Source organism: Tachypleus tridentatus, chromosome 9 (genome assembly GCF_004210375.1).
Source record: "Tachypleus tridentatus isolate NWPU-2018 chromosome 9, ASM421037v1, whole genome shotgun sequence".
NCBI lineage: Eukaryota > Metazoa > Arthropoda > Merostomata > Xiphosura > Limulidae > Tachypleus > Tachypleus tridentatus.
In genome coordinates this window covers 106,149,054-106,172,199 of record NC_134833.1, presented here as the reverse complement: position 1 = coordinate 106,172,199, position 23,146 = coordinate 106,149,054, and the positions used below count along the sequence as shown (strand labels likewise).

Below are 23,146 nucleotides of genomic sequence, written 5' to 3'. Positions count from 1 at the left end.
CTGTATTTAGGAAGTTTTAGAGTTAGGAACCAATTAAATAAAGTTTTCTGATAAATCATTTATAAATAACAAATATGATGGATAGCATTTATGAGCAAAGTACACATTTCTATGTTTAAACCTTTTAAATGTGTAGTTAATCTCTCCAATTTACTACTTTGTAAGCTTGTTTTGTTTTTTTATTGAACATCAAAACTTTTAACAAGTATTTAACTTTAATCAAATCTGAAATAAGGTTTGTGCATATTCACTTTAATTATATATTGAGAATTTTGAATGTTAAATACATTATAAAAATGAAATAAAAACCCTATAACCTGAATGCTTTCAAAGGGGGCGGACTTTTCTTCTTGAGGGGCAAACTGTGAGTGGTGGTGTAATCAAACAAGTAATACATATAGAGGGAGTTAACTGATATCATGAAAGTCATCCAGTTTTCCAGGAAATGTTTATTTCTCTGTGTACTATTATAAGCGTCTCATCTCCTGTACAATGTAGCCAATGATGAAAGTGTATGTGAAAAGGTTTTAGGGATATTTCAATTTAGAAATGACCAAATATATGCATATATAAAACTATACTTAGCATATAACTATACATATATTTCACCATGTACATATTACAACAGTATACAGAGGAAAAAACATTTCCTGGAAAACCAGATGACCTTCATGGTGGCACTAAACTCCCTCTCTATATATCACTTGTGTGACTACATCATCACTCCCAGTTCGCCCCTAAAGAATAAACGTTCAACATTCAAACGTGACTGGGTCATAGGGTTTTTATTTCATTTCTATCAAGACTTCTTGAATCTACACATTTTTCTGACATCATAAATAGTTGATAAACATTTTGCTTACCACCAGGATAAAAATTCTTCAGAGATGGCCTCTTAATAACAAAATATTTTTTCCCAACGATAAATATTTTAAAGAGAACAGCATTGTGATTGATAAAAGTTTGGGCCACACAAGGAGGATTGATGTCTTTCAAACCCTTTTCACTAAATATTAAAGCCATCTACAAAATAAAATTATACATATATGTAATGAAAACAAGGTTTAACAAAATGACACAAACAAGTACATATCAGAAAATGCTTTATTCTTATTTTAACAGCTAAAACTTTCTGAACATGTAAATTATTTGTCCTTGATAGTATATTCACATATAAACATTTAAATAAAATGACCAGCTACAAAGCTATTTAACTGTGAAAAGAAAAATTAGTAATAAAATAGTCTACTACCAGCCTGTATTTAAACATGCAAATCATAATTACAATACACATAATTTATTAATCACAAGACATTGTCAATCAAAAGGAATATTCACACATCACTCTCTTATCAGATGTTAATGTACCAGTCACAACACTACCCATTAGTTTGAAACAATGTCAGTCAGGAGTACTTCATATTATTACATACCTGTCAGCTCTCATGCATGTTGTGTGTGAGGTCACTCTTATGCTTGGCTGCTAAAAGCTTGCAATTATTGGTGTTTTTTCTTTTTTTTTTCATCATAAGATATTAAACATGTAATTCTCATCACAAAGCTGTTAGAACAGCCTTAGTCCTTAACTTTGAATATGAGCAGCAAGGATAAGGGATTAGTCTAAAATAGAAAGTTGTAACATGTGTCTCTTCCAGTGATTTGTTCTTTGTTTGCCTGATAACCACTGAAATGAGTTGTGTCACATACAATCAACTGCATGCCATTTGTGGTCACTCTAATAAACAAGACAGGTGAAACCAGTTTAGTATCTGAGAGTCCATTGATATCAAAACAACACAAACTGACAAAATATCAAAGTGCTGCAAAGCATAATATGAGGTTCAATCCACAATGGACAAAGAAGTACCCATGCATCATGTGTGAATCTTCCATTCAGAATTAGTATTGATGCAGTGTGTAACTGTTCAACCAGATGCAACCAGCAAGAACTGTGTGATGCTGAGAGGCACAATAACTCAAACTAAAAAAATGCAAAATTCTTTTTTTTAGTGGGGCTTTATCACCTTGGGTCTCAAACCAGGTATCCCTGTGACCCTGGTTCTTTAATTTTTTCACTCACTCATGGGTATAAAAGGACGACAACTATATTACCTATTAAAAATTAGAAACTGTTAACACTGTAATCAGAAAGTAAAGAGCAAGAGTAAAACACAATGACAGAGTCAAAAGTTCCTGTTGAATTAGTTTTTTCTTTACAAATCACTTTAATGTGGTATACATGCACAAATGTTTCACAGTCATAATGAAAATGTGTTTAATTGTCATTAGAGCTCAACCAAAATATGTACATTAATTTAGAATAAATTAATAAAAAATCAAAGTCTCTTACTTTAAACAAAAAGAACACATTATTTCCTTACTAATTATAAGTCTAAACTTTAGTTTCTGCAAAATATTTTTTCTTGTGTTTCATTACTGCATAGTAGTTTTGTTCAGATTCAGACACATTGGCCAATTACTCCACTATTATAGGATCATCCACAGCCAACTACACAGAGAGAGTCTGAGAATAGAGGACTACAGATATACATGTTAAATACGAAGTTGTGATCACTGAAGATGTTAAGGTGTTTCATGGTGTGCTATGGATGCAGTCTAACGTGTTGTCACCATTTCTGTGGTAAAAAACCTAAAAAAGAAAAATCTTGTTTGCTGTTCAAAAATAAGGCAGTAAAAGCAAGAAGTTATTTTATCTGAATGCTGATTTGTGATTATGGACAGTTGGATATTCATCATTCAACTAAGTCACTGATAATAAAATTTATAAGTGAGACAGACCAGCTATGTAACTGAAGTCACTCTGAGTACAGAACATCCAAGTTTATGAATAGCTTTGAAGTCAATAAGATAAAGACTGTTCTGACAACCAGAGTTTGACAAAGAAATATAAGCTCAGAAAATTGCTCATGGAGTATGCTGATATTACCATCACATGCATAGACAGTTTTGAGCACCAGATATGTTACAAGTGCTTATATGAAGTTGGAATTGAAAGATGGAATAATACAAATTTAGGAGAATGCTTGGTCATCTCCAGTAGTTATCACTAAGAAAGAAGGAAGAAATAGCAACATATTAAAGTGCCACAATCTTTCCTTTAACCATTTCTCCCCAAGTATCCTTTACTATGCAAGACAAGGTTTTAGTGTCTTACATTCAAAAATTTATTAAACCACTTTTTGTTTATTTTACACCAATTAGTATAGCACAAAATCTTAGCAAATAATCCATATTTGAAAAATGTACAAGTTTGAAGTTCCTAATTATACAAGACAATATTAAAACAAATCCTGAATTTCCTCTAGTATGGCACACAACATATTTTCTCTGGATATCTTGTCTTCTCTACTTTTTCCACCACCATTTGAATGAGTAAGAAATAAAATGCAAAGTACTCATTAAAGAGTCATCATTATTCAGACAAACAATTTTTTATAATCTTCATTTTTTGTTTGGTTCAAAAACTATCAATAAAAAATCAGAACTTTCCTGCCCCCTTCCACCCGTCACCTCCTCTTTTTCAGAATAATGTTAATAGTTCTCTCTTATGTTTAATTATATATTACGTGTAACAGATAGAAAATCAAGGTTTCCAACTATCAAATGATTTACTACGTAAAGTTGTGTTCTGCACAGGTAATAGCTAATTTCACTCAGAGTACAAATAATATTCTAGTGAGAAACTTAATGACTAGTTTGAATGAACTTGTAAAAACTTCTGTCATATAAAAAAGCCAGAAAAACTGTGAGAGTTGGGAGAAATTGCCTGATTTTTGCAAGTTATTAGTCTCTGTTCTTTGCTGCATTATTTAATTGAATAAAAATTATAAAATGCATCACTACTATTAGCATTAAAAAGCAGACTTAAATTTTCTTGATAATTGATGGCAAGATTAAAAGAGATTAAGTAGTGTATTTCTTGTTTATCATGTTTATTCTTTATTTATTGTTATAAAAGCAACTAAAACATTAAAATATGGATATGTTTAGGTTAGTTAAGATTAAATTAGGTAAAATAAATAACAACAATATAATATAAATGTTTTATGAAGCATGCATGCAAGTAATCTTACTCAAAAGTGTAATGTGAACTTCACATGCCCCCAAGTGATTTACAACTTATAATGGTGTGAACAGTACTTAAACACAGATTAAAAGGCAATCAAAAGGGTAATCATTTTATTATAAATAGATGTATACTGTTATGAGTTTAAAGCTACTTAGGATAAATGAATCTAGTTTCATGTAACAATCTGAAGTCATTCTAGAGAGAAAAAAGGGAAATTTTTTTTAATGGTTATGAAGTCTTAAATTGACCAATCCCATTTAGAAATGGGGTACAAAAAATAATGGATAAAATAAAACAAACACCTAAAATATATTTAGGACACTTTAGTGATTACACAAGTAAAATGAATTTTTTTGAGATGAAAAAAAATTTAATCTTAACATGAAAATTGTTTTGCAGATTATTCAAAATAAATACTCAGGATATGTTTTATGCATGTGAAAAACTTATAATGATAACTGAAAGACTGCCAAATGTTGTGAAGATATATGTATTTCATTAAAAGTAGTATCAAATCATAAAGACTTTAGATGAGTACAAGTACAGGTCATGCAGTTGGTCAAAATACTTATGTTGAAAAAGTTAATATATGTGGATGAATGTCTTAATGCCACAAAGACCAAATTAATTCAAACATGTTAAACTTGGGTTTCATTTAATGGCAAGTTAAACTTTGTGATGAAAGCACAAACTGCTTTTGGCACTCAGAAGAAAAATTCAGAAATAAACATTATGCTATTAAATCTCTATAATATGCTGCTGTTTTTGAGCTGACATAGTTTGTACTAAGAGGTGGCAATAGGAAAGGTGTTTCATATATAAGGATGGCAGTTTAGTCTTAGGATGTACATTTCAGGCTATCTTTTGGAATGTGAGAATGCCATTTCAAAATATTAAATGAGCCAACTTAAAATTGAAATCAGGAATGTGTGTATTAATTAGTTGGCTTGAAGTTTTTAATCTTGACTTACTCTATTTAAAATCATGAATCTCACCAGTGACTATTTAAATCTTAAATCTGAGTCTAGCCACTAAAGCTTGGCTACTATGGCTGTATCCAAATAGGAAACACTACTCTGGACTCTGTAGCAGCTGCTAATCCAGTCCTTATGACCACTAATTAGGTCCCAACATTCATCATGGGGTATGAAGTTCCTGCACTTATATATTCAATCATAAAATTGGTCACCAGGCCCTGGTCTTCACATTGACAATTTTTTATCATCCATACTATTAAAAAGCTTGATAACCAAGAAAGTTTAGGCTCCAGTCATCTATCCAGTCAAAGAATATTTGTTGTCAGGACAACAATGGGGAGAAGTGAAAAATCACCTAGAAATCATTTACCCAATTACCAAATTGGGGAGAAAGAAAAAAGCCTTTCTGTCCCTTAATAAGGGTGGAAAAAAAGATAAACCTAGAAATGTAGTCGCTACTATAACCAGCCCAACCAACAACCTTCTGGCCAAATGAGGGAGAAAAAATGCCACCATGAGGATAAAGGATAGAGACATGTATAAGCAATGAACTACCTGTGACTAAGGACAAATAACTAAGGTTATTACATCAATAATGAAAAATAGTGTCTACAACACAGCACACATCATAAACATACTATTATAAAAACTTTTAAAAAACACGTAAATAAGAAATCACAGAAACTATTAGTAGTTGCAAATCATTAACTTGAAATATGTGTCTCTTGCTCATAATGTAAGATATATTTGTTTAAGAATAATCAGTGTTTTACAATCCTTGTATATCATGTTCTTTACAAGTTACTTAGATACATATTTTTAAGACTGACAAGCGACATATTTGCTGCTTGCAATGAAATATTTTGAAAGAATTAAAACATATCTTTTAGAAATATAACATTTACATACCTGATGAGCAAATTCAGATCCATGAGCCACAGAGGGCTTGCATACTAAGACAGAGAAAACAATAATTATTAATGTCACATACAAAAATTTGTATGCTAAGATTACATGCAATAGACTACCCACATACCACATGTGTTACGATATATATTTATTTAATACCTTTAAAATATCTTTATGATTTAATCATTCTTTGAAATTTTGTACAGAAAAATGCTGAACAGTTTAAGTTGTGTTCCCCAAGAAGTTTTGAGTCACTGTTAGATACAATCAATATCATCAGTAAGAAAAAAATATTCATTTAAACTATTTTATTGGTTTTTAGCCAAGTTCAGTCTTTTTCTTCTTTAACTTGTAAAAAATAAGTTGAAGAAAACTGTGCCTTTTAAAATACAGAGACTTATAAATTTCATAACTGTGCCCAAGTATAAAGAAAAGAACAAACTGCAATTATTAATTTTCCTTACAGGCTGGTACATTCAGGTTAATTTCTGATTTACAATATATCAAAAAATGTTGCTTCTGGTAATCAGAATAGAAAGGATTAAAAAGTCATTTTAATGCTATACTTTAATCTTTTCTCTTTTTTTTTTTTATAACATCAGTACTTCTTTAATTACAATAAGTTCTTTACAATGTGAAACTGAAAACAGACTGGCTTCAATATCAAAGATATTATGCAGATTAAGAGTTTTTAGAGCAAACAAAAGATCAACCCATATTACATTATAGCAAGGTTACTACTATCACTGTGAGCAAGATCAGGAAATTCTGCTATTCCTCCACTCAAATGATATAAAATTCTTTACTCATTTTACTCTATAAGCTTCCTGAATATGAAATTATCAATATACTATTTGGGGATGATGTGTACTGTTATATACAAATATTCACATCTCAAGAGCAAATATCTAAATATTAGACCTTCATTTGCATTATTCCAACACTATGGGGTATGAAATTCCTGCATTTATAAATCTAATCATAACATTGACCACCAGGCCCTTGTCTTCACACTGACAGTTTTTACCATCCATGCTGTTAAGAAGCTTGATGACAAAGAAGGTAAAATTATCAATATAATATATGAGGATAATATGTACTGTTATATGCAAATATTTACATCTCAGGAGTAAATATCTAAGTATTAACACTTCATTTACATTACTTCAAACTAGAAAAATATATATGTAAAAACAACTGGTATGGGTTGAGAATTGTCTTTTTTTATGTAGAGAAGCAAACAACATTTTGACCTTCTTTGGTCATCATCAGGTTCACAAAGAAAGAAAGAGGTAACTAACTGATAGAGACCACATGTTTGAAGGGGGTTGTGTAATCGAGTGTAGGAATGTAGAAGGCATGTTTAAGTATTTGATTATATTTATTAGTATAGGTATAAAGGTGTTCCTTTGTATTAGTTTATTTTGGGCTTGAGTTGTATAAAAAATCACAAAACCATATACTGCTGCATACTATATATTCCCGACATCAGCAGAAAAATAACCAACATTTGGCAAAAACTAGTAACAAAATATGACATTCCAGTTAATACCAAATTTATTCAAAAACCAGGCAAAAAACTAAGGTCTATACTATATAAAAACTACACTGACAAACACCATACCAACATTATTTATAAAATACAATGTGATAACTTCCACAACTTCTATATTGGAGAAACAAGTAGAAAAATGGAAACCAAATTCAAAATATATAAAAAGTCACCTTCACATGTTTTCGAACACTGCAAATCAAATAAACACAACAAAACCATGGATAACACCCAAATACTAAATAAAGAATCAAACATAAACAAATGCAAAATTAAAGAAGCCTTACTTATACAACAACTCAAGCCCAAAATAAACCAATACAAAGGAACACCTTTATACCTATATTAAAAATAATATAATAATATAAAATTATATATTCAAACATCTGAGCATGCCCTCTACATTCCGACACTCAGTTACACAACTCCTTTCAAATATGTAACCAGCTTCCGGTCAGTTACCTTTTACTTTCTTTGTGAACCTGACGATGACCGAAGAAGGTCAAAACATTGTTCGCTCCTCTACATAAAAAATTTTCTCAACTCAAATGAGCCGTTTTTACATATATACTTTTTGTGTTTGATGTGGTCTCAGAGTCCTTGGAGTTTCAGGTAGCATCTGTCAAGCATGAATCTACCCTTTCTCATCTAGTTGCCTGTTTATTTCAGTCAGAACTGAATGTGATACTAATTCTGGTTTCCTGTCCTTTCCAACCCTTACCTATCCTTCCTTCTCATGGTGCTACAGCTCATCATTTTTCTTGATGATGTATGGTATGCTGCCAGTAGTTCCAGAGATTATCTAGTAGGTTCAAGCCCAATGGAAGCTTGGCTTGCAGCTTTCATTCATTGGTGGCATCCCTTCATCATCGATGTTTGGATCCTTCAGGTTTTGTCAGAGGATCTTGAAATGCCATTTCTTGCTCCAGCTTCCTTGTTCCAAGTATCTGTGTCCTTTCATTCTCCTCAAGATCTCATAACTTGCCAGCATCTGTTAGTAGTGATACAGGACCTCCTCACCCACCTAGCTATTAAACCAGTTCCATGTCATTCACTGGGGTTTTACTCTTGTCTGTTTGTTGTTCTAAAAACAAAACCAGGGACTGGAAGCCTGTCATAGATTTGTTCACCTCTCACATTTTACCATGGACATCTTCTATGCTTATCTGCTTATTTCCATCTCAGAACAATCTTGTCCTTATCTTTGGTTTATCCATTGAGGGGTGGTGTACCAATTTTGCACCCTAAACATTGGGTTGACTTCAGCTCTTTATGTTTTCTTTTTGGTGGTGAGAGCTTTTGCTTTTCATCTTCATGCCCTGGGGCTGTATTTCCATTATTTATATGGATGACTGGCTACTTACAGCCCATTCAAAATAGAAGTCAGCCAATCAATGGGTTTCCATGGCTGAGCAGCTGCACACAAGCCTAAGATCACCAGGCTCAATGCCAAGCATTGGCTGAAGTGGTGTAAAGCACACCATCATTGGACTCTGGAGCTGTAAAAACGTGTTCTATGGAGTGATGAACCATGCTTCACTTTTTGGTAGTCTGATGGATAAATCTGGGTTTGGCAGATGCCAGGAGAATGCTACTTGCTTGAACACATAGTGCCAACTGTAAAGTTTTGTGGAGGATGAATAATGGTCTGGGGCTGTTTTTCATGGTTTGGGCTAGGCTCTTTAGTTCCAGTGAAAGGAAATCTTAATGCTACAGCATACAATGACATTCTAGAGAATTGTGTGCTTCAACTTTGTGGCAACAGTTTGGGGAAGGCCTTTTTTTGTTTCACCATGATAATGCCCCAAAGGGAGGTCCATAAAGACATGGTTTCCCAAGGTTGGTGTGGAAGAACTTGACTGGCCTGCACAAAGCCCTGACCTCAACCCCATCAAACACCTTTGGGATGAATTGGAATGCCAACTGCAAGCCAGGCCTTCTCACCTGAAATCAGTGCCCAACCTCACTAATGCTCTTGTGACTGAATAGGAGCAAATATCTGCAGCCACATTCCAAAATCTAGTGAAAAGCCTTTCCAGAAGAGTGGAGGCTGTTATAGCAGCAAAGGGGGGACCAACTCCATATTAATGCCCATGATTCTAGAATGAGATGTACTTTTGATCATGTGTGTATCTTAAAATCTTAAGTCTATAACCATGTATGTGAAGAAAAAGTAGACATTCAATGTTTTTTGACAATGGCTTAAATAATTAATAAAAATGATCAAGACATGCTCACCAAATGGATAACTGACTTTAGCTGCTTTTATCTTTTGTATATTTTCTTGAATATCTGTGGTAGTAAATTCCACAAAAGGAGGAGTAAACACATCATCTGCAATGATAGGGTTTAAAAAGAATATCACATAATGGAAATAAACACTTTCTTCTAGGCAGTGCATAAATACCATCAATAAGATATAAAATGAGCTGATACAAATAGCAATGACATTTACAAAGTAGTGATCCTAAATGAAAAGTAGGTAATAAATATTACACGTTAAAATATAATAAAAACTTACCAGTAGAAGAGAGATATCAATAAACTTGCTGTCCTGTTTGTCTAAGGATTTTCCGATATTATACATCAGTAAATAATTGTAGTATTCTACTTTTCCATATTTCTTTTGTTTCAATGTTGTTTAGCATTACGTTACACACAATTCATGTTATATTATCATCAAATAATGACAACCAGATTTATATAAAATTTATATATATTAGCTGACAGTAAAAAATAAATAAATGTGTTCGCTGTCTAACAGAACAGGTCATTAACTCATTTATTTATGAACATAATTTCATCAATTAGTATGTATCACATAAAATAATCAGTTAATCAAAATTAGTGTTTTTTATTATTCCAATTAATCAAGTATAGGAAATACTACCATTATTATTTCTTATTATTTTCAATTAATTCAAGGTTGTTCAGCTTAATCAATGAGTGTTAAAACTCACAGAAATAATCAACTAACTGAAATTAGTTTTCAATTGTTACTATTTCTCATTATTTCAACTATCCAAATCTCATGTAAGAATAATTGATTAGTTAAATGTAATCAATTAATCAGATGGATGATTAATTAATTTTCAAATTCCACTAGCAGCCAAGCTTTATTTTCCAACAAATCAATATTTTATTTTAATTTTTGATATGTTTTAATCATCAATATTTCAACACCCAATGACATATAAAAATGTATATTGTAATACAAATGTTACAAAAACTACCAAAAATGTTGACTAATATGTATATTGTTGAACATTACCAGAAAAGAATGGGAGTATTCTCAACAGAGTGACAAATGAAATAAGCCTTTAATGGTCAGTGATGCTATATTTGAACACTGCTATAATATTTTCAAATATATGTGTTATTTATGAATAAACTAGTTTCATATTCCCCATCACCCCTGTCTTTGCACTTTAATTATAAACATTGGTAAGCTTTTACATAATTGCTTAGCAACAAAACTATCACCTAATGATCCTCAGGTCATCTATGATGTTTGTGCTGGAAGCTCAAATTTCATGTTGATTTTTTAGAAAGGTTTGTTTTTTTATACTTGATTCTTAATTTTATTCTTACTTTTCATAACTTTGGTGAAATAACAGTAAAACAATTTAATTCAGAAGTTTTATAAGATGGAACTGTAACCAAAAGTAAAATAAAATTTACTAAGTAGTGTTTCAACTAAGCTTTACATTATGTTTATGTATTAAGTAAGACTACAAATAGACCTACTATTACTGACATTTTAAAATATTTTAAGTGTTAAATAAATGTTAATTAATAAATACTCTTTTGGTATTTTAATGCACATAATACCTATTTAGCCATAAAACTTAAAAAAAAAAAAACGTTTATTACTGTAAAATATTTTTAATCCTTTGTACAGTCAAAAAAAAAAATTTGTGTAGGAATGTCCACACTATGTTTTCTACTTCCTAACCTAAAATACAGTGAAAAGGCTCAAAAGTGCTATTTAAGTCTCTTTCAGAGTGCACACATAATTTTGTTTATAACATTTCATATTTCTGTGTAGTCTTTACTAAAAATATCATGATTAAAGAATTACTTTGAATAAGTGAAGAGTAGGTGCATTTTGGAGGAGCAACCAAATTTGTTTTAGTTGAATTCTATAATTTTTGTTAATCATTGAAGAATGGTTTCCAATGATTTTGACAAGTTTTTATACCAGTAATTCATTATAAAGCTACATGAATAATATTGATATTAAGCTCAAAATTACTTAACAAGAACTCCAATGTAGTCCAAATTACATATCTATTCTACTTAAACAATAATATAATTATGTTAAGATCATGTGTTTGTCTTTGGACACTTACACAAAGCTTCTGGAGGGTTAACTACACCATTTTTAATTGAATGGCTAGAAGGAAGGCTGATATTCATCAGCATTCACTAACAACACTTCTTACTCTAATCAAATAGTGGGGTTTAGCTGTCACACTTATTATGCACCTATGGCCCCAAAGTGCATAACTGGGGACATGGGACATGGACTCCAACTCTCAGTTTCATGGTCCAGCACATTAATCATGAAATAAAGTCATCAAGAGAAAATTATTTTAGAAATAAAAAGTGTACACTTTGAAAGATGACTTTTAGATTATAAAAGTATATGCTCCACAGCAAATGTTATACAGATTAGACAACCTCATATGCCCACTTCAAGTCATAATGACAATTATAATTATACATTTTAAGTAAATTTCTAAGCTATGAAAAACAAAGTGAGCACATGTAATAAAGACTCTAGGAAACTATGCATTAAAATTCCATTACTGAACAATTACCCTACCACAGTGATGTTATTACGGTAGTATTCATTTTATTCAATATTTAGTTCACAAATATGGATAAAGCCAAAAATTAATGTTAGCAAGAATTCTTCTTAGTAAAAGAAAATGAGATAACATTGTTCAGTACTGAGGATAAATATACTTTACATAAAATATACACTAGGTGATGAATGAATTCTCGATAAAGGTGAAAACTGTTCTCAAAATCAGTGCCAAATGAAAGATTGCTTTTCTATTCTCATATCCGCTTCCATTTTTGCTGAAAATAATTATCTTTATGCTATGTTATTCTACTTAAATATTCAGTGAATTCAATAATGTTTTATGCAGAACAAAAGCGAACAAAATCCTGGATGTGAAAGGGTTAAGAACTTTAACCATAGTTTAAAAAAATGAATCAATTACTTTAAACAGATAGGATATCAAAAGCTTTAAAAAGTTATTTTTATTTCATAATATTTTGACATTTGATTTCTATTCAAGTTATTCAATCCAGGAATTGTTTGTTTCACAATTCCATGCAATAATACTAATATTAAACTAATTACTACTTTAAAAAATAAAACTTCAATACAATCTTGATTACTTAATTATTCTAGTTAATCAACAATAATATTAGATTAAAATTACTTGTTTGTTTTCAGATAATTCTACAAATTTACTCAAATGCATAGCTGTTCCTGATTTCAAACTCATGAACTGAAAGGAAGATAGCCGGTCAACAGCAACTACCATCAATCCTTTGACTACTCTTGTGTTTTTCATATAGTGGGACACGATTCTCACTCTTTCCTGATTTTAGTACACTCACAACCTCACATGAGAGGATTGTGTTTTTGCCACAACATTTCAAGAACTATGAATTCTTAAATTCACAATCAAAGTTTGACTAACTGCTAGTGCATGCCCACTCTTCTATAAATTATTCTAGTTATCTCAGCCTACACTTTTAACTTCAATAAAGCAGTTTAAACAAATTAAATGTATTGCTGGATAAAATTACTGGTTCAGTGAACTAATAAAGTATTATTGTTTGAATAATCTTTAAAACTAAATAAATTATTGTACAATTTGTAACATTCAACAACAACAACAGACAGCTGAATATGACCTTACAACAGTGACATATAAGTACAGTTTAGCTATTATAATTTGCCAGCTTATTTGTACTCTACTTTCAGTGAAGATATAAAACCATTATGTAACATAATAAAGGTCAAATGTAAATCTTGTAGCATTCTGGTAGTAATTAACCTCTACCTCATGTATGTGGCAAATAAAATGTTGTACACAAGCATTACAGCGTTTGTAACCAACTAGTTGTTGTCCAACATATTAGCAACACTACAGAAAGTTTGGAAAAAAGGTATCTCATATTTTTTATACTCTACAAATTTTTAACTTTTTCCACCTAAAATATTCACACTGAACAAACTAGCTCTGTTACTCATGTAGTTTTGTTACATGGTACATTGATAGCAGTGCAATTCCAAGAAATTTGGCTTAGTGTTCAAAACACCTGTTAATTTTTTGCTATAATACTCTTTATTTAAGTCATAGAATACTTTCCAAAATGAAAGTATATAAAACATTATATTGCAGGATATCTAATAACACAGGCAAATTTCAAATGTCTTGAAATAAGCAATACAAGTGAAGAATCAACTACAGAGCCTTACCTACAAAGCCTTTAAGCCTAAGAAAAGCGTAATAGTTTAATTATCAGGGATCTTCTACTTTAAACCACTCATGAGCCAGAATGCTAACTAGCAATGTTTATTCCCAGGTTATATAATTATAGTTGAATTCTGGAGCTCATGAAACCTGGCCAACACACATTTACAGTTATGCAATAAGTAACATGAATAATACTTTGCCTCTTTAAAATGTGAAGCAAGTTTTGTTTATTCATTTTACAAACTTATATTAACTAACCCACTGACTATGGCTACTGTAAACATTCACAGAAATTTTGCAAACCATACACCATATATGCCATACTCACAATCGACTGCCAGAGGCAGACTGTACCCTATATGGCAAAACAGCAGTCAAAGACTAAGGATCATTATAATGCTTGGAGGCCAGACAAAACCTGACTGCAGGCCACCAGGTGGACACTACTGGTTTAAATAATAGAATTCTTCAGGTTTTATTAAAAAATACAAGATCACATGAGTGATGATACAAATGAAATGGAAAACACAAAATCTAGCATACTTCAATGTGATACGAGTTAAGAGTTTCTCAGTGACTGGTTGGCAGACTGATGCCAGTCCACCACAGCCACTTTGCTGGACCATTATACTTCACAAAAACAAACAAACAAAAAACTGAATAAATGCTCATATATAAATCATAATGATTTTTCAATGTACTTGCATTGTAGCAGTTGATGACAGTTTAGGAAAGCAGCATCTTAGTCTCTGGTATCAAAAAAAGTTATGAAATGCTATAAAATTAAGCAACTCTATATACTTGTTTATAAATTAAAAATTTACATCTTCCTGTAGACATTTCTAGAAAAAATTTTAGCGAAAGAACATATGCATCTATTTATAAAACTACTTTAGTGTATTATGTTTGAAATGTTTTGAAATATGTTCGTACTATTACAAAAGACAAAGAAATTACCATCTTGTTCTAGTTCACTTGTCTTCACTATGGTATACTGGTGAGAACGATCAAGTAATTTTCTTACATTGGAGAGCTGGTCTATAATCAAAATCTCAGGGTGATGATGGATATATTCCTAACCACCACCAAGAAAAAACAAACAAAAAAAACATTATTATTTACAATTAACTGTTTACTATTTTTACTATTATTTTCATTCTACAATTAAAAGTTAATATTCTCCTACACTGATAATGTAATAATGTATAGAATATTACTGCTTATCACATAATAACTTTACTATTTTACTTATGCTGCACTCTACATGTGCAATTTAAGCGCATCGCTTGTCTTTATACTCCCCCATATACCCTCCGATGAGTACACATGGTATAGCTGCACTGTAGCATGCAAATAAGCATGAAACAATTCTCCACCAATAGGAGTCCAATTTCCTCTATACTGTACAGCACTATCAATACTTTGAGATTAAGCAAAAGAACTTACTAGAAGTTGAGAGGAAAGCTAAGAAGTGTTAGCAAATGTATTTATAAGAATTACACTTTAAGCTTAGAAAAATGTTAACTTTCATTACAATACCTTACCCCTTCTTACATAATAGCTAAAATCTCACATTGAAATGGTGAAGAGACTGATACAAAGGATGCCTAGATGGCTTTAGAAAGCACCTAAAGAGAACCCATGGAGTGTGGTACCTTAATGTATGGGGTCACACTCATGTGAGATCACACCTCATTCGAACCACATGAGCTCTGCCCCTATTGTAATAATATATGTCACTAAACTGAACAGAAAAGATACATGCTAATTTGTATTTAGATGTGTCAAATAATAAAGGATGGCTAAGGTGCATCAGACCATATTCAGTGGTCAATGCTGGTCCAAATCCAAGTATTTGTCTTTTGTTCCACAGTAGGAAGAGGGGTCCAACTTTTCACCTCAAGATCAGGAAGCAGAAAGGAAAACACCTTCCATTCTAACAACAAAGCCTGGTCACACGTGTGCAAACCCAATATACAACCAACACCAATTCAACATCCAATTAAAAGTAGGAAGGGGGAAAGCAAACATGGGGGGGTCAACTTCAGTCTAAAACTAGGTGGTATTACAACCACATGCATGAGAACTTGTGTTGGCTGAGCCTACTCTGATCCAACACCTGACCATGATGGAACCAGCATACAGGCAGCAATGGGATGGAGTAAAGTGCATGTGGTGAATTCTTCCACTCCAAAAAATTGGGCAGAATCAAGAATTTATCTTTTCTTCCACAATGGAAAGAGCGTATAGACCATCTACATCAACAGAACATCACTATATTCATGAGGAAGTGGAATTTATCACACTCAGGAGGAAGCTTCTATGGCCCAACACCCAATCAGCTGGATGGAAAGGACTCCCTTACTCCACTGGAAGAGTGGGAAAACAATGCAGTGAAGAGTCTGAAGGAACACAACACTGTAAGATAGTGCTCACTGCATGAAAACCCTATTTATAAAGGCAGGCAAGTATTGGTTTATTCAACTAGAACTGGGCAGTAATCCCAACATTATTTTACTAGAATCCATGAGTTAGTACAATGTGATGCAGATCTTATTTAGAAGCAAGATACTGTGATATTAAGAAATAGATTACAGTAAAGGTAAGATGTATAAAAAGAGAACATACCCATTCAGTCATTAAGGTTTGTGTAGTATGGTAACAGGAGGAAGTTAATAATCTGGAAGAAGAGACAGCCAAAAAATGAATAAAATGCCCAGTGAAAGTAAGTGACATAGTTTACATTTAAACTCTCCAATAAAGAATGGAAGTGAAGAACCAATTAGAGAGTAAGGTGTCAGATCTGGTGAGAGAAAACTTATAGGAGCCCACATGAATCTATATCCAATGAAGCATGGGCAAAATGAATAAGGCACTGTAACCATTCCTTGAAAGTAACAGGAAAAACATTGTGGGGAAGATAACGGCTTCCAAATAATAAATAGATGGGAGCATGAACTACAAAATGAAGTTAGGTGAGCCAAAGAAAAATGGATCTAATAGATGGAACAGAAAAAGATTTGGAAGAGAATGGTAATAATATAAAGAAATGGAAGAAAAAAATGTGAGAGTAAGCAACAGAATACACACCATATCTCCCATGGTCATCAGCATAAAAAAAAAAGAAGCAAGATCTAAATAAAAAATGGCACAAGGTACAAGAGATCAATGGGTAAAAATAGAGGAAGGGTAAGGACATGGGGAGCATTATTCAGGTTCCAGTCAGGGAGGACCACAAAAGGAGGAGGATAAAAGAGGCAAAAATGAACAAAAATGTATAGAAAAGACAGGAGAGGAAAACATATGATGACAATAAGAAAACCTGAAATTATTAGGTAGCACTGTTCAGTAACCAGCTATGGTCAAAAGCACTACATCTTGTTCAAACAGTCAGTGAAAAAACTGAGTGAAAGGAGAAAATGCAATATAGAAAACTATGGTCAAGCAAGACAGTACAGAGTTGTCAGAAAGATACATCATGGATTGTCCAGCTCGATGGGAAACACAAGGAAGGAAGGTAGGCATGAAGAACAAAAAATAGACCAGTCTTGATGGAATGGATCTCCAGATAATGTTGAAAGAGGAGGAACAGGAGACTAGAAAAAGGGAAGTACAGTACTGAAAAAAGTGCCCAAATAAGAGACACAGCTACTTGAACATCGGAGAAAAGAGGAACTAATCCATGGGTAGTATTTTGGCAGGCCTCGAGAGATGATCCAAGACAACAGTCAGTTCACCTAGAATAAAACAAGCTATTAGACTACTGTAAAGAATGGGTCCTAAAAATGAGGTCAATAATGTGGAAACAGAGAGGACACAAAATATCCCCATAATGACTGATAAAGGAGACAGCTGCAGAGTTTACTGTATATATCATCATGAAACATTTAAAAACCAGCCTTAAAAAAGAAATCCAAAATCTAATGTCCCACCAAAAGTATTAATAGATGGATTTGAATAGACAATATGTTTGAAGCATTTGTAGCATTGTTTACACTATTTTTAAATGCTTCAAGAAATGAAAAACAGTTCTGTAAAATTCTATGCACAATATACACATATAAAATAGAGAGAAAAGTGGGGCACATCAAATTAATGCATATGAGGAGCAACATAATGTTCCTTGACCAATGAAAGAAATGTATATGTGAAGTATAAACTAAGATGCATTCCAAGCTGTATTGAGATTCAACTGTTTACATTTTCAAGAGATGCATGCCACAGCAGCAGTGAAAAAGCTATGAGAAAGTTTATATTAACTACAGTAAAGACTGGACATAAACTTTGTAAAAGAAACTAGCAAGGAAATCAGAGAGACTGGGTGGAACTTTAATCTAAACAGGAAAAGAAGAAATACATGCAAGTAAATTACCAATTTACCATTTTCAATTACAACAAATATTTGATTTAGTTTTGTTTCAGTTTCAAGAACTATGATGAGTAAACAAAATTCATCCATTTAAGTGACAAATCTAATTGCGAGTTTCATATGCGCAATATTTGGAGAATGATAAAAATGCTAATGAAATCTGTATAAAAACTATACTTTTAGGCTAAAAGTCAGTCTTTTGTAATAAGAAGCCATTGGTCCTGCTGCTAGTTCATCAACTGAAATATTTACAGTTTCCTGCATTGTATAAAGAAGCATAACAACCTGCTGCTGGTTGAAGAAAACCAATGATGCCCAATCCAACTATGTATGAGTTCCTTATAACATTGAAGATGTCTAAAAGTTCCCACTCGTTTCCATGTAAGACTATTGCTATCCTTCTCTCTCTCTCTCTCAATCAATTGGTTAGAAACTGGATGTAATGTGCTTAGTATTAAAGAAACTTATGTCTGTGCATATTTCAATCAGCATATTAACTGATAACTTACTAATAGTATTAAGTAATTTAATGGATGTTACAGAAAGCTTAATTGAAGAACCTTTACCTCTTCAGAATGAACAATTTAGTAATTTTAACAGTCAAACTATTCAAGATACTTTTGACAATCTTGATGTAGCCAAGTATCTTAATACAATGAAATAAAATATTGTTCTTGTGTTTTGAATCTTACTCTCTGAGCCAATTCTTATCCTAACTATAAAATTTCTCAAGTTAGTGACTTGTGTACTTCACACGCAACTGAAAACCTGTATTTTAAATAAATCTGTTATTAACTGGATTAAGTCAAACTTCAAACAACTAACCTGCACAGCAGTCCACGTTTTTTACGTGTTGTGGTATCAATGACCCAAATTCACAGGAGAGTTGAGACATGCCTCCCATTCCATCAAAGAGACATTTGGAAACAGAAAAGATACATATAAGAGAAATACTCACTGTGGGAGTAGTTTTGTTCAGTCATTAGGAAAAGACTTTGGGTGAGGAAGGATAACGGTTGAAAACAAGGTATGCCGAGCAAGATTCTAGAAAATGTACAGTCCAATGTAGAAATTGAAAGGAGCACAACCAAAAAGGATATGGGATTCCACAGAAGGCCAAGTCTTCAAGAGAGAGAGAGAACCTTCCAAACACTGAGAAAAGAAGAGAATATAATATGAGAAACCAATTGCTCCAGGTCCTTCAAAAGAAGAATAGAGGACTCAGCCCTGCAGATATATGAATGAAATTTCTCCAAAGTAATGAGTAAAGAAATAGGAATGAGATATGATTCCAAGTTGAATCAACAAACCAAGATATACCTTCTCTGAAAGGAGGAGGAGAAAATGGCTGCAGGAGGTTTGTTGAAACAGAACAAAATGATAAAAAAGCATTCAGTACGTACACCTTGATCATAAAAAGACCTGAGGTGAAAGACCACTGAAAAGTGAGAAATTCCCCATGGAAAAATAAGGGACAATGAGAAAAATCATATGAAACAGAAAAGGTACAAGACTCAACACATATCTATAAATTCCCTGGAAGAAGAAGATCCTGGAAAAGGATGAAAATCCCATCCAACAGTTATTACAGCCATTAGAATTAACACTGCCATAACTCAATGTTGGCAAGAAACAAGATCTTTTAGATGATGTAAAGTAAAAAGGTTTGGAGACATTGAAGAAGAGTGAAAAAAATGAATTCTAAGGATCTGATAAAAATTCCAATACTCAATAACTGATCTCAAATAAAAGGCAAAAGTCCATAAACAAAATAAGACAGGTCCTACTGACTGTGAGCTACAGCCACAGCCAAGACTGACAGTGCCAGTCTAGTAACAGTGGAAAGTGGGAAAAGGAACAGGAAGTGGTGACAAAGAGACATAGTAAATAAGTGAGGAAAAGGCAATATCATTGGTGTGAGGCCACAACATATGAAACCATAGCAACAAACATACCAATAAATCCACAGAGGCTGATGAAAGGAGCTAGAATAAGATCTAAGAAATATAAGGTTGGCCAAAACAATACAGTAACAAAGGCATCACACCCCAACGAACTCTAGCAAAAGAGTAACCAAATAAGTGAAAATGCTAAGAAAAATAAACACAAAACTGTAGAAAAGAAGTGAATGAGTATCTGCCAAAAACCAAAGGGAAAATGGTGTATGACAATGGAAAGAAAGTTAAAGAAGGATAAATAATGGGAAAAGGTAGTGTAAGACAAAAGTATGAAAACCTAAGTCTAAGAAAGGTGGACAAAAGAAGAGAATCTGACCCTCAAGTCTGAAGAAAAGACTAGAGTGATATGGGGTAATACTAAAAAGAGGACAAAGCATTCAAGCCCCAAAGCAGTAGTAAAAATAATTCAATATATAAAAAACATGTAAGAAACCTATTCACAAAATCACAAAAAAGGCTGAGAACTAATCAAGACAATGTTTGAAACAATGTCTTTGTAGATAATTCCACTGAAAAATGGATAAATCTAAAAATTCACAAGCAAAAAAAATACACATCTTTACACAGAAGTGTCAAATCAATAAGTGATGATAAAAGCTCTACAAAAAAAGAATCAGCTGTGTTAGGAAAGTACATCTCACTCCTTTGGTGGAGGGCTAGTACTTGCTCATTTATTTACTACAGCTCAGTTATATTATATTGGGATAGATGGTAGCATCAAGGCTAGTGTTAAGCAAAAACTCTGAACATAGAGGACAGCACAGGTTGAGGAAACTTGTCATATTAAAATGCTTATGTCAATATATAATTGAAGTTATCTATCATACATTTTGCAAGTTTTAACCATAACTGATTTGTCTTGGAAAAGCCTATATATAAACAAGAACTACCCACAGATGGTTTTAAAACAATATTTCAATCTCAGTGCCAAACTCTTCTCAAGAAAAAAGTTTCAATATGAAGATCAAGACTTGGTTTGAAAAATAATCCACCTACTGGTAGTTTTTGCCCATACAAAATGTGCCATGTTAGAAAAAGAAAAAAAAGATGGATTTCATGAATTGTATACCTTTAATAGATATAACTAAGAAGCTAAAATGAATTTCCTAATCTTTTTAATATACTATGAATTTTATATCTATGTCTATGATAGTAATCACATTTCCTGATACGAAAACAAAACACTAGTTAACTCTCTCTCATTTTGTTTTTGTTATAGTTTCCATACAATAATTTTTAGTCCAATATTTTGTGTATTTTCACAAAATTTGGCAGACTTTTGTTAAACAGACAAGTTTCTTGTACCAAAAAAATCATTTTTTTTATTAAGCACTTTTACAATACATTTGTCCATAATTACGTATGTGTATTTTTTACTAGTCCAAGTGCAAAGTGATTTTCATGTCATTTTTAAAAATACTTTTCATCCTCTCCAAAACCTCAAACTTCTTTTGTATAATCTTGAAAACCTCATAAACAAATTTTAAACATTCTTATCCAGTAAAACTTTTATATTTTATTGGTTATTTTACCTACCCTAACTTTATAGAAGGTTGGTCAAATTGAGTAACCTTGTAACCAAAAAAAAAAAAAAATCTAAATTAACTTTTTTCTTCTTTTTATAATGACTTTAAATTGTAACATGAAATTATATTTATTTATTCTAAATATAAATAAAATTAAAAACTGATAATAACTCACATATATTTATACTTAAATCATAATGTTTTATTGCCTTTTGAATCATGTTAAGTTACTTTTCACACCATTAAAATTTTTAAATCAATTGCCTCACATTTCCCTATAGAAATAGATTACACGTGAAATACTTGCAAACTGCTCACAAGTGTACCTTGAGAAACTTTTCGTTATTACACTATTATTTATTGCTCCTAATCTCCCCTTACTGTAAATTTTCCTATTTGTACATCTTAATTACGTTTATAATAATAAATAAAGAATTCACACAAAAAACAAGAAAAAGTACTTAACTCGATCTTCTTCAATTTGTGCTGTGGATAACACTTAACCCTACTTTTTTTATACAAATAGTAATACTGCTACCAGTATTTTAATGTTACCATATAAAGATAAGAACTTTAAACTTGTATATATTAAACTATAGATTATTAGTTGTGTTTTTATATTTTTATTAGTATTCCATAAAAAAAGGTAGTTTAAATTTTGAATGTAACTGACTAAAACCTCATGACATATGCAGAAAAAGATGCTCATGAAGAGAAGATAAAACATGTAATTTTTTTACTTGTGGATTATCACAGAAAGATAAAAGGAAATGAAATGTAACAACTACTATAAAAGGATTATCAATTATTTGTTATAGCTTTCTTTCTATAAATGATAGTACTGGAAATACTGTCCTATGTGTGTTGAATAGCAGAGAAATAAAACTTTGTTATCCAAATAGTTAAATCCTAAAGTATTAAATACCACATATTACAGATCTTAAAGAAATGTATGAAAAAGACCTGATAATGTGTTATGTACTTTAAGCATAATTTAGTTGAGATCAGTATCATCCTAGTACTGTTGGTTCTTTAGATTTCACCTCAAAATTAATTCTTTTCTATAAGTGGACCTATGGAGTTATGCTATATTTTTCACACAATATCTTTGGCCAATCATACTTTAATTTCTAAATGCTTACCATGCTGATTCATGCAGTAATTCAGTCATGAGCCATGAATGGATTTACATCATAAAAGTGATGCAGTGCTTCCAAAGAAAAGCATAAAGAGAACAGAAGTTAAGGAGGTCAGTAAAT

At 31.9% G+C, this 23,146-nt stretch overlaps 1 protein-coding gene across 2 annotated transcripts in view; it reads right to left on the bottom strand.

The window, feature by feature from the left end:
• Positions 1-23,146, bottom strand: part of LOC143225979 (inositol-tetrakisphosphate 1-kinase-like) — a 57,025-nt gene that overhangs the window by 19,597 nt on the left and 14,282 nt on the right. Inside the window, exons 4-7 of one of the 2 annotated variants that reach the window (XM_076456260.1) lie at positions 14,992-15,109; positions 9,767-9,862; positions 5,977-6,020; positions 864-1,023 (exon numbers count right to left, since the gene is read on the bottom strand). In XM_076456260.1, coding sequence (XP_076312375.1) covers positions 864-1,023; positions 5,977-6,020; positions 9,767-9,862; positions 14,992-15,109 — 418 coding nt within the window. Of the gene's footprint in view, positions 1-863; positions 1,024-5,976; positions 6,021-9,766; positions 9,863-11,880; positions 12,044-14,991; positions 15,110-23,146 lie in introns of those variants that run through there. The other variant, XM_076456262.1, reaches the window with a different exon arrangement.